The sequence below is a fragment of the Astatotilapia calliptera genome, chromosome 2 (genome assembly GCF_964374335.1).
Source record: "Astatotilapia calliptera chromosome 2, fAstCal68.1, whole genome shotgun sequence".
Lineage (NCBI taxonomy): Eukaryota > Metazoa > Chordata > Actinopteri > Cichliformes > Cichlidae > Astatotilapia > Astatotilapia calliptera.
In genome coordinates, this window is record NC_137423.1 from 29,519,502 (window position 1) to 29,537,069 (window position 17,568).

Genomic DNA, 17,568 nt, shown 5'->3' on the forward strand with positions numbered 1-17,568 from the left:
GGGAAACATCTCATTGATACTAAAAGGGGTTTTGAGAATAATTTCTTAAATTCCTAAGAAATCAGTTCACCTGTATTACAGAATGTAGTTTTTAGTTATAATAATTTCGTTTTTATTAATAATGAATTTTCTCTCTCTTTCAAAAAAAAAGTCACTCCGGATGACCACTAACTTTTTAAACACTATGCAAAGAATTGATATATTTTATACTTATACAAATAATTATAGGTCATCTTTAAAGCTTGGCAAATCTCAAGTTTTAATAGTACAAATCTTAAAGTCCGATAAGCCACTAAAACACAGTTAATCCAGTAATAGCATGCTGCAAAATAGCACCATCTCTTGGTAAAGAATAATGTCAATGCCGCTGAGGCTAAGGGGCAGAATGGACCTAATATACAGATGGAAACACAGAGACTCAAAAAATGGTGTGAATAACATTTATTTACAAAGATGTAATTTTTAAATATAAATGACAAATACTAGTGCACGGGAGCAGGGAACTGTTTACAGGGGCTATGTATATCAGTGAAGGCAACAATAGATCCTCAGCACTTAGCTCTTGCATTTATATACAGTGTTATGAAAATGTTTGGGCACCCCTGATAATTTTCATGATTTTCCTTCATAAAACATTGTTTGGATTAGCAATTTATCAAATAGCAGACGAACACAGTGATATTTGAGAAGTGAAATGACGTTTATAGGATTTACAGAAAGTGTGCAATAGTGCAACAGAAAAATCACATCAATATTTAGTAGATCCTCCTTCTGCAGGATTAACGTGGCGATTGTGGCTCAAGAGTTAGGCGTTTGCCTTGTAATCGGAAGGTTGCCGGTTCAAGTTCCGGCTTGGACAGTCTTGGGCGTTGTGTCCTTCACCCGTTGCCTACTGGCAGTGGCGCCAGTGTCAGTGTGCCCCAGGATGGCTGTGGCTACAATGTAGCTTGCATCACCTGTATGTGGATGACTGGATGTGTAAAGCGCTTTGGGGTCCTTAGGGACTAGTAAAGCGCTATACAAATACAGGCCATTTACCATAGTTATCTTGTTGAAATATCCACCCTCGGCACAACTTCAACTTAGTGACTGATTCTTGAACATTGTTCTCAAAAATCTGCTGATTTTGACCAGAACCCATGCGACTCTCAACTTTAACAAGGTCCCAGTACCTGCACTGGCCACACAGCCCCACAGCATGATGGAACCACCACCAAATTTTACTGTGGGTAGCAAGTGTTTGTCTTGAAATGCTGTGTTCTGTTTCCACCATGCATACTGACTTTTGTTATGTCCAAATAAGTCCATTTTTGTTTCATCAGTCCACTGCACCTTATTTCAAAATCAAGCTGGCCTTGTCCAAATGTGTGTGAAACATACCTCAAGTGACTCTGTTTGTGCGAAAAGGCTGTGGAATGTATTCAAAGTGAGAAAGTAAAAAGTGCCTCTTTGAAGGACATTTCTACCATCTGTTTTTGTACAAAGATAACTGAACCACATGCTAGAGAAATCTAATGGGCCTATTAAACAAATACAAACATTTTTTGTTTGCCTACACACCTACACAGAAAAATGAATATAGTCATGAGCTCTGTTTTTGCTGCTCTAAGATGTACTGCTCTTTATGGATTTACATTATGCATTATGTTCTTGAAGGTTTTTTTTAGTCACAAGTTTCACTTGGAGCCCCGTCGGGGCGCAATTGTGTGCATCCCTGACCAAATTGCATGAATTACCTACCTTGTTTAAGAATTTGATTGGGCAATTCAACATCATTCACACATTGTCACAGCACAAGCATTTATGAAGACGAACTGGAACTTACTCATTAGCTCTTGACAGGATGGTGACTTCAAGTGCTGCTAATACAAAGTTAAATTCAGTTGTTCAGTTGGTATAAAATGGCTACTGGACCTCTTTAGGTTTCCTTGAAGATGTTTCACCTCTCATCTGAGAAGCTTCTTCAGTTCTAAGAGAAAGTGATGGAAAGTTCCAGATTGGGTAGTACCAGGGGAACAATATGAGAACAGCACCACCAAGGCTTTTGGTGGAGCAATACAGGAAGAGCATATTGGAGAAGGACCAACCCTTAACAGCAATGTTCAGTGGCTAGTGAATCTAAAAACAGATCACAGCAACCACCCTGAACAGGGTCCAGTAATTATCACAGTGGTAGACATCCAAGAAAGGGTCTCCAGTATCAAGAGTTGGACAGCACCAGGCCCCGACATAGTTCACGCCTAGTGGCTGAAGAAGCTAACTGCACTCCATAAGCATCTGGCAGCACAAATGAACTAGCTAGTCGATGGGAGACACTCAGAAAGGCCGGACAGCCCTGATCCTCAAGGACCCCCAGAAGGGACTGGTCCCATCCAACTACCGGCAAAGTTGGATGGGACCAGGCCATTTAAGATGAACAGGCACATGGCAAGAATACCAGAGGCCCAAAACATTAGCTCCTGGTAGACCGAGCAGACAGCCAAGATTGCAAGATTAGGCTAACCAACCTGTGCACTGGATTAATTACAAGAAGGTTTATGACTTCATGCCTCACACCTGGATTTGTCCTGCAGACAGACAAAATGGTGTTGGCTAACCAACCAGAAATAGTGGATGTAGAAACAGAAGAAGACAGCCGTAGTGATAGATGTAGCGATGACAGTAACATCCGAAAGAAGGAGAATGAGAAGTTTGAGAAATACCAAGGGCTTAGAGAGGAGTTTGAGAAGATGTAGGGGGTTAAGGTAACAGTGGTCCCAGTGGTAATCGAAGCACTAAGTGCAGTGACTCCCAAGCTAGGTGAGTGGCTCCAGCAGATCCCAGGAACAATATTCGAGATCGCTGCCCAGAGAGAGAAAAAAAGAAAAAAAAAAGAATACTGCTAGCATAATGGACAGGTTTTTGATGGGGGCTCTCACATAAAAGCAAAGCAGAGGTTGAAGCATCGCAAAATATGCTTCCAAACCAACTTTCTTCCAAGCCAAAGGCTAGAAAATATGATGATGCATATCTTGTATTTGGCTTCACCTGCACAACGACGGTGCCAATGTAGGTATACTGACAGAATTTGTTTTCCCTGCGTCGGGAGCACGCGCTGGGCTGTCCAAATCACGGACCAACAGTATCCCACATTATGGATTTTCAGTTCACAAACACTTCTAATAATAACATTTTGGCAATGTTGTAAAATAAAAGGGGGCCCAGCAAAAAAAAAAAAAGTTACAATGGAACCAGAGAGAAAAAAAGTACACTTTCTCCAGTCTGGAATCATTGTAATCTCATAATGTCAAATAAGGTATATGTTTTTCCGCTCCTATGCTTTTGTATTCCTGCCTCATCAGTACCATGTGGAAGAGTTTTTTCCAAAGCAGGAGAACTGATCTCAAACAAAAGCTTCTGATTTCTTAATAAAAATCTGCCTTTTCCCCTTACACACACAAGTACACAAGCACTCCCACAGTCAAAAGCACTTATAATTCCTAAACCAAACTTCCCCTTTATTTCACATTTTTCTCTTATACTTCCTTGCATAACAATAAAGTATAACGTATTTTTTCTGTTCTAAACATTACATACTGTATTAGTCAATTATATTATTTTTATTATATTGAAATTAATTGGAATATATAGACTTCTCTTTCATTTGGATTAGCACTTTATCATCAGCTGGTTTTGTAAACAGGAAAACAGATGTCAGAATAAATATACCTAGTTCAGTTTCTTGGCACAAGCTTTAGCCACTTTGCCGGCAATACTTCTTTTGTCCTGCAGATGTCGGTATTGAACGATACACTCCACTAGAAGTAATCTACCCATCATTACTCTCCGCCATATGTTAAAATAGCTAAGATAGCTCAAATGTAAAGCTATAACAGTTTTTTTTATTACACATTAAAACAACTAAATAAAAAAACTTTAAGTTTAGTTATTTTAATAAGGACTTGGACTTGGGCCCCTGATCGGCACCGGGCAAAGTGGTCTGGTGCGGACCAGGAGAAGGCCCATGGTGGATGTTGGCACAATGTGAATTCTGCCCAGTGCTCTGTCAAAGTGAAGAAATTCAATGAAGTGCGGGTAAACGGCGATAGTAACTATGATTCTCTATAGCCAAATGCTTTGTCATCTAACTAGTGAAGTGCGTTCAATTCCAGAGAGAGTTCAATTCCCACCATCAGGCTGGGGTCTTGTTGTGCTAGTCTGCATGTTCTCTCAGTGTTTCTCTCCGGGTACTCCAGCTTCTTCCCACAGTCCAATGACATGGAGTTAGTGAGGATAGGTTAATTGGAAACTCCAAATTGCCCATAGGTGAGAATGGTTGTCTGCTGGCGACCTGCCCCTGCACCCTGCCTCTCGCCCTAAGACAGCTGGGATAGGCTAAAAAAGATAAGTGGCAGAGAATGGATTGATGTAGTTTAATAAATTTTTGGCAGTGACAATAAGCATGAAACAGACTGAGTACAAAAATCCTTTACTGTTTAATGCATGATTATTTAGTCAACTAAAATATTTGTTCTCATAAATATTACTGAGGTGTATAACTATGTCTGTAAATCACCTAATGTACACTATAAATGTTAATATGTTATACAAAATTTTTTTGCAGTGTAGAAGTAGAAGTTAAAGCAAAGTATACAATATGAATATTTACTCAATTAAATGCAATCTTTAGTACAATGTAAACTTATTTTATAACATCGTATTTCGATATAGGATTTTCACTTCAGTAAGAGAAGAGTATTTACATCTTTATTTATTTGTCAATACACTGGCAAAAACATATTTAACTCTTCAAAATGCTGAATACATTTTTTCAACAAATTCCCAAATAAAAGGCAGAAAGCATCATAAAAAAAAACAGGTTTAAGATTCCTGAAATAAAATTTCGTATAAACAGCAGTTACAAGTGGGCTGATTCTTTTTGTTTATAGCATTATCTAATTTCAGCTTTACCTAGAAAAAAAAGTGGCAAATGACTATAGACTACTTTTCTTACATATTTTTTTCTATTAGTTTCCACAGAATCCAAATCCAAAAATACTCATCGCTTCACCAGATGAAATTTGCAACTTAGTGTTGGCCTAAGTTGCAGAACTTCTCATTTCGACCATCAAAACAGAGTTTTCTGGGAATTCTGCTTGTAGGGCAGCAGAGGCTTCAGCTTTTTCATTTTTCTTTTTCTTCCAAGTAAAGTAGGTGGAAATCCCAATTAGTAAGACAATTACCACAACTGCTCTCAAACCACATATAGGCAAGGAAATATCTGTACAGAGACACAAAAAACACAAGCAAAGTTAAAGATGTGACAGAAGAGTTATCTGTTATATACTGTGGTTCATATCAGGTAAAATCAACTTTTTGCTGACTCCTTATTTACAAAGACTCACCACACCAGGTAGTGGCATGTATTTGATTTGTAAGATTTTTTATCATTCCAGATGCCCTTCCTAAAACAACCCTAAAGGAGTTTTGTTTCTTCTCAGGAGCCAAAGGTCTTTTGGTCATTAGAAAAATGTGCAAACTATTACACTAATCAGCCACTACCATTGTTCACATTAGTTAAATCCTTTTCTACCACATCAGTTGTGAAAGAGGTATTGTCCTCACCCTGCAAGGTGGGCTGCACAAATTAATGCGATTATATGAGAACGGTGAAACAGATAACATAGGTGTGGCTACTGGGAGGATGAGGGGTTCTGGTGGTTGCCAGTATGTTTTATTATTTGGGATCTTGAAGATTTGCAGACACACAGTCTGTTGTTAGTTTAAGACAGTCTGTTTATGGCTGCAGGTGCAACACAATAAATTACACATAATATAATCATTAAGTTTTTCTCACTCACCACAAGTACATTTGCTTTGTTCTTTGTAGACTTCACTGACATTGTTCCTGACTGAGCAGGTCAGACGTCCTGAGACATGCTGTTTCAGAGTGATGTTGTTACTCTCATTATTTCCAGAAAGGAGCTCAGCATCTGTCAGTGTGCGTCCATCCAGAGTCCAGCTGTACTGAGGACTGTCCCCTCCCTCAGGGGAGCAGGACACCCTCATCTGTCCGAGGAATAGACACTCAGAGACGATCAGGACAGAGGTCACAGGAGCTGAGAGAAACACACAAATATGACTTTTGATACATCAAATGATACACTTTCATGCACTATGCACCTCAGCACTTGATGTCCCTACTGTGTGACTTCACATTGTCTGCCACTTAGTACTGAGTTTCTGTAGTTCCTGAAATCTTCCGCTCTCTTACAGTTGATTATGGAATATGTGGGAGGGAAGAAATATCTCAAAATAACTTGCTGAAAAGGTAGCATCCATGTTACACTAACATACACAACTTCAGTGTAATCTTTAGTACACTTGAGTACACATGTTCGCAAATGTTTGTAGAGGCAGACTGCATGGGTTTCACACATCTGTGGCAATGGAAGTGAAAACATCTGAATTTTAAGATTAAGAGATGTGGCCCAATACGTTGGTGTATGAAGTGCACATCATGTAGATTATATTTATTTCATGCACAAAATATATGTATCTTAAAATATGTGCTCTATATTATAAAGATTACCAAAACAATATTGCATTTACATGAATTAAAGGCTGCATTTCCCAACATTTACCTTGAATGAACAACTGTAAAGTCCTCTCGCCTAATGATCTTCCATCTGAATCAAAGGGTTGAAGGGAGTAATTACCACTGTCATTCCTGCTCAGGTTATTGATCCTAAATTTTCCATTACTGGGAAAAAATAGAGATCTATGTGCTATAGTATTATGAAGAAACCTGTTCTTTATGACATTTAATATTCTTAATGAATTCTTAAACAGTTGGTATCTAGATATTTCTGCAGTGGTGTCAATCAGCTGGATGTCCACAGTTCCTCCCAAAGCTCCATAACACTGAGCTCCATCCTGTCTGCCATCACAGTAAGTTTCCACACCTGCAAAATTTGAAACATTAAAAAGAAAAACATTTGTGATTCATTAGTTTCTAGCAAACAAATCACAATAAAAATTACATTAACATTGTCAGCAATCCAAAATTTACTGATGTGAGGACTTCTACTTGTTAAAAATATTTTTAGTATTACCATGTTTAAACCTAATTATGTTTTGGATAACCCAGTGCTTTGATTGATTGGTATCACATACAGTGGGGCAAAAAAGTATTTAGTCAGCCACCGATTGTGCAAGTTCCCCCACTTAAAATGATGACAGAGGTCAGTAATTTGCACCAGAGGTACACTTCAACTGTGAGAGACAGAATGTGAAAAAAAAATCCATGAATCCACATGGTAGGATTTGTAAAGAATTTATTCGTAAATTAGGGTGGAAAATAAGTATTTGGTCACCTCAAACAAGGAAAATCTCTGGCTCTCACAGACCTGTAACGTCTTCTGTAAGAAGCTTTTCTGTCCCCCACTCGTTACCTGTATGAATGGCACCTGTTTGAACTCATCATCTGTATAAAAGACACCTGTCCACAGCCTCAAACAGTCAGACTCCAAACTCCGCCATGGCCAAGACCAAAGAGCTTTCGAAGGACACCAGGAAAAGTATTGTAGACCTGCACCAGACTGGGAAGAGTGAATCTACAATAGGCAAGCAGCTTGGTGTGAAAAAATCAACTGTGGGAGCAATCATCAGAAAATGGAAGACATACAAGACCACTGATAATCTCCCTCGATCTGGGGCTCCACGCAAGATCTCATCCCGTGGGGTCAAAATGATCATGAGAACGGTGAGCAAAGATCCCAGAACCACACGGGGGGACCTGGTGAATGACCTGCAGAGAGCTGGGACCAAAGTAACAAAGGTCACCATCAGTAACACACTACAACGGCAGGGAATCAAATCCCGCAGTGCCAGACGTGTTCCGCTGCTGAAGCCAGTGCATGTCCAGGCCCGTCTGAAGTTTGCCAGAGAGCACATGGATGATACAGCAGAGGATTGGGAGAATGTCATGTGGTCAGATGAAACCAAAGTAGAACTTTTTGGTATAAATTCAACTCGTCGTGTTTGGATGAAGAAGAATACTGAGTTGCATCCCAAGAACACCATACCTACTGTGAAGCATGGGGGTGGAAACATCATGCTATGGGGCTGTTTTTCTGCCAAGGGGACAGGACGACTGATCCGTGTTAAGGACAGAATGAATGGGGCCATGTATCGTGAGATTTTGAGCCAAAACCTCCTTCCATCAGTGAGAACTTTGAAGATGAAACGAGGCTGGGTCTTCCAACATGACAATGATCCAAAACACACCGCCCGGGCAACAAAGGAGTGGCTCCGTAAGAAGCATTTGAAAGTCCTGGAGTGGCCTAGCCAGTCTCCAGACCTCAACCCCATAGAAAATCTGTGGCGGGAGTTGAAAGTCCGTGTTGCTCGGCGACAGCCCCAAAACATCACTGCTCTCGAGAAGATCTGCATGGAGGAATGGGCCAAAATACCAGCTACTGTGTGTGCAAACCTGGTAAAGACCTATAGTAAACGTTTGACCTCTGTTATTGCCAACAAAGGTTATGTTACAAAGTACTGAGTTGTATTTTTGTTATTGACCAAATACTTATTTTCCACCCTGATTTACGAATAAATTCTTTACAAATCCTACCATGTAAATTCATGGATTTGTTTTTTTTTTCACATTCTGTCTCTCACAGTTGAAGTGTACCTCTGGTGCAAATTACTGACCTCTGTCATCATTTTAGGTGGGGGAACTTGCACAATCGGTGGCTGACTAAATACTTTTTTGCCCCACTGTAAGTTGTAGTAGCACCACTACCGTAAATCTGTCAGCTCTTACTGTTTTACTCAGAGTAGGTAGCAGTTTTGCAAATTGTAGGTAATGGAGGCTGAAGAACAAAATGCTGCATCCATAATTTCAAACACGAATGTGTCCAACATTTATTAATATATTAAGAACTAAGAAACACAGGTAGATACATTTTCCACATTTTAGACGAATGCAAACACTACATTCTTTTCATGAAAAAAAAGAAATGGGTGTTCATCAAACAGAAAAAAGGAAGCTATATTTCAGAAAAAAGAATCCTCAAACAAGCAGGATGGAGATGTTTATTTATGAAGGTAGCATTAAAATTGAAAGAGGAATGCAACCGAAACATTGTTCAGCATATCTGTAGTGACTGCATGACTTAAATAACTTAAGATGTGGATTCATAGTTACAGCCAAGCAAAAAGTTGAGACAGTTTCTTGAAAATTAGGCAGTCCATCAAAGTGAAAAATAAGCTTGATTTCTCTGATAAGGAGGGAAGAATAAAGTCCTCTAAAATGTCAGAACTCACTTAAACACACTGCAACAAGACTGCCAAGGTGCATAGTGATCTAAGATTTTACCACTGTTACTTAAACTGATAAAAAGAAAAAAAAGGAACTGAAGCTCTTCTCAAATTGTCACGTACTGCAATTGAAGCCAATAGATTCTTACATTAATTTATTAAAAGCAATCAAAGTACACATATATTAGCTTTTAAATTCTCTGATGATGATGTCAGATATTTTGTAAGGGTTAAAAAATAGATTCACTTGTTGGTTTAATAAACAAAGTCCTGTTGGTTTCATACTGACACCTGTGTCCTAAAGATTGAGGTGCAGTTGATAAAAATGAAGCCTATGCGTAAAAACAAATACTTCATGAATGAATGTACAGAATGACCGTAATGAACAAAGTCATGATTATTATTTTTAAATCAAAAATGTTCTCACTCACCACAGGTAGATATCCTCTCCTCTTTGTAGACATAACTGACATTGTTCCTGACTGAGCAGGTCAGACGTCCTGAGATGTGCTGTTTCAGAATAATGTTTTTACTCTCATTGTTTCCAGAAAGGAGCTCAGCATCTGTCAGTGTGCGTCCATCCAGAGTCCAGCTGTACTGAGGACTGTCCCCTCCCTCAGAGGAGCAGGATACCCTCATCTCTCCCTGGGACAGACACGCAGAGACCAGCAGGACAGAGGACACAGGAGCTGAGAGAAACACGCACAGATGACTTTGATAATATAATGAGATGCACTTTCATGCACTATGCTTCCTTCTGTGTAACTTTACATGGTCTGTAACTTAATGGCTGATTTTCCATAGTTCCTAAATTCGTCCGCTCTGCAATAATATCACTTTACATCAATTAAAGGCTGCATTTCCCAACATTTACCTTGAATGAACAGCTGTAAAGTCTGCACGCCTGATGTTGTTCCATCTGAATCAAAGGTTCGAAGGGTATATATACCACTGTCTGTCCTGCTCAGATTATTGATCCTAAATGTTCCATTACTGGGAAAATAAGCTCTCTCTCCTATGGTATTAGAAATAACCTCATTCTTTCTCACATCTAGTATTTTTATTGAGTTCTTCAACAAGTAGTATCTATATATTTCTGAGGTGCTCCCCATCAGATGAATGTCCACAGTTCCTCCCAAAGCTCTATAACACTGAGCTCCATCCTGTCTGTCATGACAGTAAGTTTCCACACCTGCCAATTTTGAAACATTAAAAAGACAAACATTTGTGATTCGTTAGTTTCTGGCAAATAAATCACAATAAAAATTAAATTATGAGGACTTTTACTTGTTAAAAAGTATTTTAGTATTACCATGTTTATACCTAATTGATCCTAACCGATCATCACGATTAACGCGATTAAAATTCTTCTCACACTCATCCCGTCTGGAGCGTAGAAAGAACAGCCTTCGTACAAACTGCTTGAAATGCGTTGACAGAGACATTCCAGGGATTTTGAGTCAGTCTGAGCTCCAGGTGAGTTAAATGTTAATCGCGTTAGTCGCGATGATGGCGTTACCGTGCTTAATCAAAGTACACATATTGGAACTTTGTGTAAGTATTTGTCCTGCTTTAACATCCCTGAGTATGATGTCAGATATTTTGTACAGGTTAAAAAAAATATTAAGCGATAAGTGCCACATTTAAGAAGAACAGCTCACCATGAGACAGTCCCAGAAGAATCACCATCAATCCCAGCACAGCTTTCATGTCTCCTCACTGTTCAGTGTGTGTTGACACAGAGTATGTTAAAAAATGACATGCAAATATGTCCAGCAGTTAACAGTCAGAAATGGGTCCTGCTACTGATCTGTCTGTTTTAAAAAGCTCATCACATTAAAAAAGGAAGCAAAACCAACATACTTAAAGAACCAATAGAAAGACTGTTCTTGCTCTGTGTGTGAATATGTGAAAAAGGAAGTGCAACTAGCATTTTCATTACTTAGCAGAATTTATTTTTTATTGTTATTATTACTCACACTGTCAATTGACTATTTTTACATCTGTAACAAACTAACACTATCCTGCCCATCACTCAGATCTACCTCAATTTCATGTATTTTAATGCAATTCAACAGCAGCCCCATTTATATTTCATCTTAAGTAATTTTGGTTCTGATCCAAAGTATATGATGTGCACATCTATGAAGAAAAAAGAAACACTTTCAAGCAACTTAAAGAAGTCCAGACGCTTTTCTTTGCAAGCTCCTTTGACTAAAAGACAGGAAGTGATTAGAACAGAGCTAAAGAGAGAGAAAAGAGAGAAGTTGTTTTTCAGTTTAGAGCAGTGATGTGCGGATCGATGCTGAAATATCAATTCCTCCGATACCAATCATTTATGTTCTAGAATTGATTCTCACATTAAAATATCGATATTTTAGTAATTTAGGTTAAATTTGTAGTTTATCATTAACAGGAACACAGTGGAAAGAAACTATAACATTCGGATTGTCTACATTCAAGAACTACTTCCTCTTCCGCCTTTCATAGTCATGTGCGAAATACGGCTGTATAAATATTTCGCAGCCCCTTGGCATGCACACTCACAACAATGGCTGACCGTAATTGTGCAGAGGTATTTTGCCTCCACAAACAGCTGAGACGTGGTTTGCGATACATGTGGCAAAAAAGTGAGGTGTTGTGGCCATACTTGCCAACATTGTGACCTCAGAATTAGGGAGAAATTCAAAAGGGCTGTTGGGGGGGGGGGGGGGGGGGGGGGGGGGTAGAAATACATTTTATAGTGTTTATTTATCGGATAAAATACGCTAAATGTCACCGTTATTATTGGCTGGCCCGGAAACAGCGGGGGTGTCCAAATTCAGAGGGTGCTTCCACCTGAGGACCCGGCCTTCGCGGTCTAAAGAAAGCCGGGTAGTACGTCATGAGCTCCCTCGGTGGAGTGAAACTCTGCCGTCTGCTCCTTGCTATCTAAAATATAACTGGGCGCTGACTTAAACTCTCGACTTTGTTCTTTGTTCATTTGTCTCTTTTAATTCTATTTTGTTGTACTTTTTCAACATGTTCAAAATAAAGATTCAATCAATCAATCAATCGACCGTCTCACACTTTGTTTAATTAGTTTTCTGTTTGATGTTTATTCAGCTGTGTGAAAACCCTGGAGGAACCCTCCCGAGGGATTAATAAAGTTAAATTTGATCTAATCTAATAACTTTAATCTCAGCCAAACCGATTTACTCACGAACAAATAAAACACTGAAAAAGCCAAACAATAACATTTAACATTAAGTTATCAAAGTGACTTATATATCATGTTTAACCCGAGTAGTGAAAGACCGCTGGGGTTTGAAAACGATGTGTCGGTTGGCTCAGATATTTGAAGTTTACACAGCTACATTCTCACCTGAAAATATGTTAAAAGTTTTTTTGCGACCCAGAAAGAAAAATAAGAGTAATATTAAAACTAAGTAGCTGCCGCCATTGTTGGAAACTGGAATTGGCTGCTCCTCTCTAAAACAGCAATAAGGATCATTATTAGGCCATATGTAAATAACAAAATAACTTTATAACTTAAAGCAAAATTGGGAAATGTAAAGTCTGAAACAAGTCTTTATATTAAGGGCCATCAGTCAAACAATACTGTTTGGTCTGGGTCTAAACAGAGCGCGTTGTGTGTGACGTCTTCTGCGGGCTGCTTTGAGGGTTCACACTAGAGCGCGTTTGCTGTCACATTCTATTTGTAGTGTGAACAAGCAGACAAAAAAATCGAATTTGGTCAAAAAAAAGGAATTGAGCATTAAGACCTGCAGTGTGAACGTAGCCTAAGTCTCAACATACAAACCACAAGTGTGCATGCCACTATAGGGATGCACCGATACCACTTTTTTGGAAACGAGTACGAGTACTTGCATTTCAGTACTCACCGATACCGAGTACTTAATAAAAACATGATTTAAATTTACAGGTAACAGCTTTAGTCCTATAATTTAACAAAAAAAAAACAAAAAAAAAAACAAGGGACTGGTTTGGAATTAAGAACATTTATTTAAAATGAAAAGCATGTTGTATGCAACATATTACAGAATAAATAATTATGAAAAAAAAATTTAAACAGTGACAGTGCAACTCAAGTATTTTTTTCAGTTTATTGTAAACTCTGCCGCTTTGGACAACACAAGGGGTATTAATAAACATCTTTGTCATTTAGTGCACAATATTTGAATAAACTAACAACATCGACCGACATAAAACTGTGGCAGTCAGTGCAATTGAAGTAGGTATTAACATCAAGTCTAAGATGACTCACTTAATGGAGAGAAAAAGTGAGTGGCAGGGTTTTTTTTTAAGAAAAGTAGCTTTTCTGCATTATCAGCAGTCAGACTGTTTCTGTTTTCATCTATAATGTGTGACACTGAGCTAAAAAGCCTTTCACTTTCCACACTGCTACATGGGGCTGAGAGTTATTTACGGGCTATTTTAGCCAAAGTGGGGAACCTGATTTTGTTGACACCCCAGTACTTCAGAGGACTGTCTTCACGAGGGCTTGGGGCCTCTCCGAGGTATGTGTCGAGCCTGGGTCTGGGCCTTGAGGAACAGTTTAGCAGGAGGTTCTGCAGCTTCTGCCCAACTCCCCTCTGCCTCAGCTCTGGACATCATCTGCAGCTCCTGCTTCAGGTGCAGCTTGGCCTCTGGAGCAGTGTTGTTGGAGAAGAAGCAATCTTTATACCTGCACAAAATTCATGAATGTATTAATATGTGGAAAAAAAGGACTGATTTTAGTTTCCCCTAAACCACTGTGACAAATGCCAGCCATTTGACTTTCTGGTAATAATAAGGGAAATGTATTTCATATTGTATATATTGTATACATTTGTATTTGTGTATTTTAGTTACAAATATATAATATTTCAGATGTAAAATAATCTTACATTTAGTACTGTAGCTATACTCATTGAATTAGAAGTCTCACTAGCACAGTCACAGCTGGAATGACATCAGAGGCTAGTGCGTCGTAGCTGCTCACTTTTTTAGTTAGTTCCTCAAAGGGGGCGAGGATGGCAACAGTCTTCTCCATAAGAGCCCATTGGTAAGCGGTGAGATAGTCAGGGAGTTCATACTCGGACACATACACGCCCAGCACTCGCTTTTGCTCAATGAGGGACTGAAGCATGTAATACGTGCTGTTCCAGCGCGTCTGTACATCCTGCTGCAGTCTCTTTATTGGCTGGTTGAGCTGTCCCTGAATGTCCTCGAGGCGGGAGTAGGCTAAGGTGGAATGTTTAAAATGCCCAACTATTTTCCGTCCCACTGCATCAGCTATGCTCCTCTGTGCTAATAAGCATGGGTAAATAAGCGTGGGTAAACTCTTTGTACTCGTTGTCGTGTTGGGATTTTAGGTGCTTGATTAAATTACTTGTGTTAAATGCGCTACCTTTTGAGCCTCCTCTAGACAATTTCGCTGAGCACAATTTGCAGTCCGCCTTTGTTTTCGCGTCTTCGTTCACTTTGAAATAGTTCCACACGGCTGATATGTCTCGCTTCGCCTTCTCCCAGCTCTGAGATGCAGCCGGGGCCTGGGGGCGGGCACTCGGTGCCTGTGATTAACCCCTTACATGCCGCTCAAACATAGACAGGTCTCAGACCGTGGTATCGGTCCTCGGTATCGGGGGACTTTTAACGAGTACGAGTACTTTAGAAAATGTGGTATCGAGGCCGATACCGGTATCTGTATCGGTGCATCCCTACATGCCACCTTTACCATGCAGAGCCTCTCTATGATTGTTCTTGGTTATATTCTGCTCCATGCCAAAACCTAGACTTGTCACAGCCAGCTTGGAGCTAGGAGCAAAGGAAGGATGACCTAAATTTCATTGTCAACCCCCAGCTCACAATAAAAACTGCTGGCTGGGTTCGTCTGAGCCTCCAGCTGGCCCAGATACGTGCTGTGCGAGTTCATGTGAGACCATAGTGGGAGCTGAAAGACTGAAAGACAATCTTAGTAATTCTGTTAGGTATACCTGGGTACATCATTTTGGATGTGTTGATGTTAGAGCCATTGTGCTGCAACAAAAATATGTTATTGTTGTTGATGTAAAAGGAATTCATTTTATTTATGTGTTATTCACATTATTTATTGTATAATGCTTTGGTGCCGCTGGTTTTTATCATGTCTCAGTGTCTCACACAATCAGGCTACGTCCACACCAGCTGGATAGATTGTTTTTCGTTTGAAAACGCATTAGTGTGGACGTAGCCTCATGCTGTTAACAGATAGTATCTCCGGAAGTTGTGGGGGAAGCATTCACACACAAAGACTCTAGAGTGGGGGGAAGAGTCTTTTGGTTTCAACTACTGTAAGAAGTAGCAAGGGAGTGTGAACTTTCTTTTTGGGGAAGACCAAAGGTGTGAAAACAGCTGTGTACAGCCTATTATTCCTGTAGGAAGTATTTAACCCAGGACTGTTCTGGGTTCAGGAGAGACTGCTGATCATTTGCCCTGTGCGATGGCTGCTCCCACCAAGCTTGGGTTTTTGTTTTTTTTTGGTTAAGGGATGTTAGCTGCCGCTCACCGTTTGTCTGCAGGCTTTATTAAATAAAAACTTCCAACACTGATGTCACAACATACGACTTATTTTGACAATTTATTGAAGTGAGAAGGAGTAATGGGAGGAGAATAATTGCATTTTTGTTTAGCGGTGTTTGTAAATTAAGAATTTTCCCAACTACATGTGCTGCTAGCCTGTGACCTTCTTTTTATGTGCACAGAGCCCAGAGGAGTCTGTGGAAACATGCAGAATTGAGGCAGTGCAAGGAGCTACAGATGGTACGTCTTCAGATAAAGTAGTGTATTATCCATCTATTATGTACATTACATCTAATATTCTGATCCAACAACCGCACTTTTTGTGTGTTTTAGAGGCCTCTTACTTTTGCTGCATCTGTCATGCTCATTTCAACGACAAGAGGAAGAACTCTATGAAAAATGGTGCGAGTGGTGTCAGTGTAGTGCATGTCAGCTGTGGTCACACATGGCATGTGGTTTTAAAAAGAACGTGTATTCATTGCCAGCATTAGACACCTTAATGTGCACTTGTAATTATGAAGACTCACAGTTGTCTTGCAGCTCTAATTTGCTTTAAGAAAATGTACTGCCAGGATGTGACTTTCCTAAATGTCTTCTCAAATTGTTCTAAATTATAACACATAACAAATTTTGTCTGCACAACACACAAACACCCTCTGTCCTTTCATTATGTGTAAAAACATGTTAAGTGAATTACAGTTTGAAGTACATTTAAACCCAGTACATATGAACATGTTAATCCAAAAAAGTTTTAGACAACAGGAAGAAGCATGTCATTAGGGGAACATGTAACATTTAAAATATGTTACTATAACAACTGCACAAATGAAGGAAACCGGACTATCACTTTAATATTGACATGTACATGTCTGTATATGTATATATATATATGGTTCCTCGGAGGAAGGCGAGGACCCATCATGGAAGGACAGGCCCCTGCACGGTATGTACCACCGGCAGATAGAGAAGGTGGCTGATATCCAGAAATCCTACCAGTGGCTGGACAAAGCTGGACTTAAAGACAGCACAGAGGCACTAATCATGGCAGCACAAGAACAAGCGCTGAGCACAAGATCCATTGAGGCTGGGGTCTATCACACCAGGCAAGACCCCAGGTGCAGGCTGTGTAAAGAGACAATCCAGCACATAACAACATGAGAGGTTTTTGGACCAATTTTGTGTTCTCCATTCTTTAAGCACCGGTTTGAGCACCGTTTGAGCACCGGCACCGTTTCAAAAGTACCGATTTGGCACCGGTATCGGATAAAACCTAAACGATACCCATCCCTATTTATTATATTTCACTACAGAAAGTAATTTAATCTCAAATGTAAGGGTTTATTTTGAAAAACTGAGTGGTGATGATCAGCACTCTCAACTGGTTTAGGATACATTCCAGTTCTGTTTGTAAAACCCAACAACTGTGATCTGTTTACAACTTCTCCAAAAAAGTTACTGTAAAATCAATATTTTTGTCTTTTGAAATATCAGTTTGATTGTGATTGATTAATCTATCATGATCAACTGTAATCTAAAGAAGAAAATCATATTTTTATTAGCTAAAAAGTTACATATCTTCTTAGTTTGAATTTTAAAAAGGGAAAAACATTATGAACTAAAACACAAAGTGTTTTGACCCAAACTCTTAACAGTCTGCTTTTTAAATAGCAGAGGTACAGTGGTGTCTAACACCACACTTTGGAAGGCAAATCTGTTCTTGAC

The 17,568-nt window shown here is 39.4% G+C and overlaps 1 protein-coding gene across 1 annotated transcript; it reads right to left on the bottom strand.

Moving 5' to 3' along the window:
* Positions 1 to 681: 681 nt before the first annotated feature.
* LOC145419785 (uncharacterized) lies at positions 682 to 11,103 on the bottom strand. The gene is made up of 6 exons (XM_080288284.1): positions 10,965 to 11,103; positions 10,178 to 10,495; positions 9,735 to 9,992; positions 6,624 to 6,944; positions 5,841 to 6,098; positions 682 to 5,260 (listed from the first exon to the last, which is right to left on the bottom strand). The coding sequence occupies exons 1-6, from the start codon at positions 11,011 to 11,013 to the stop codon at positions 5,079 to 5,081; spliced, it is 1,386 nt and encodes a 461-aa protein (XP_080144410.1). The 5' UTR covers positions 11,014 to 11,103; the 3' UTR covers positions 682 to 5,078.
* Positions 11,104 to 17,568: the final 6,465 nt, after the last annotated feature.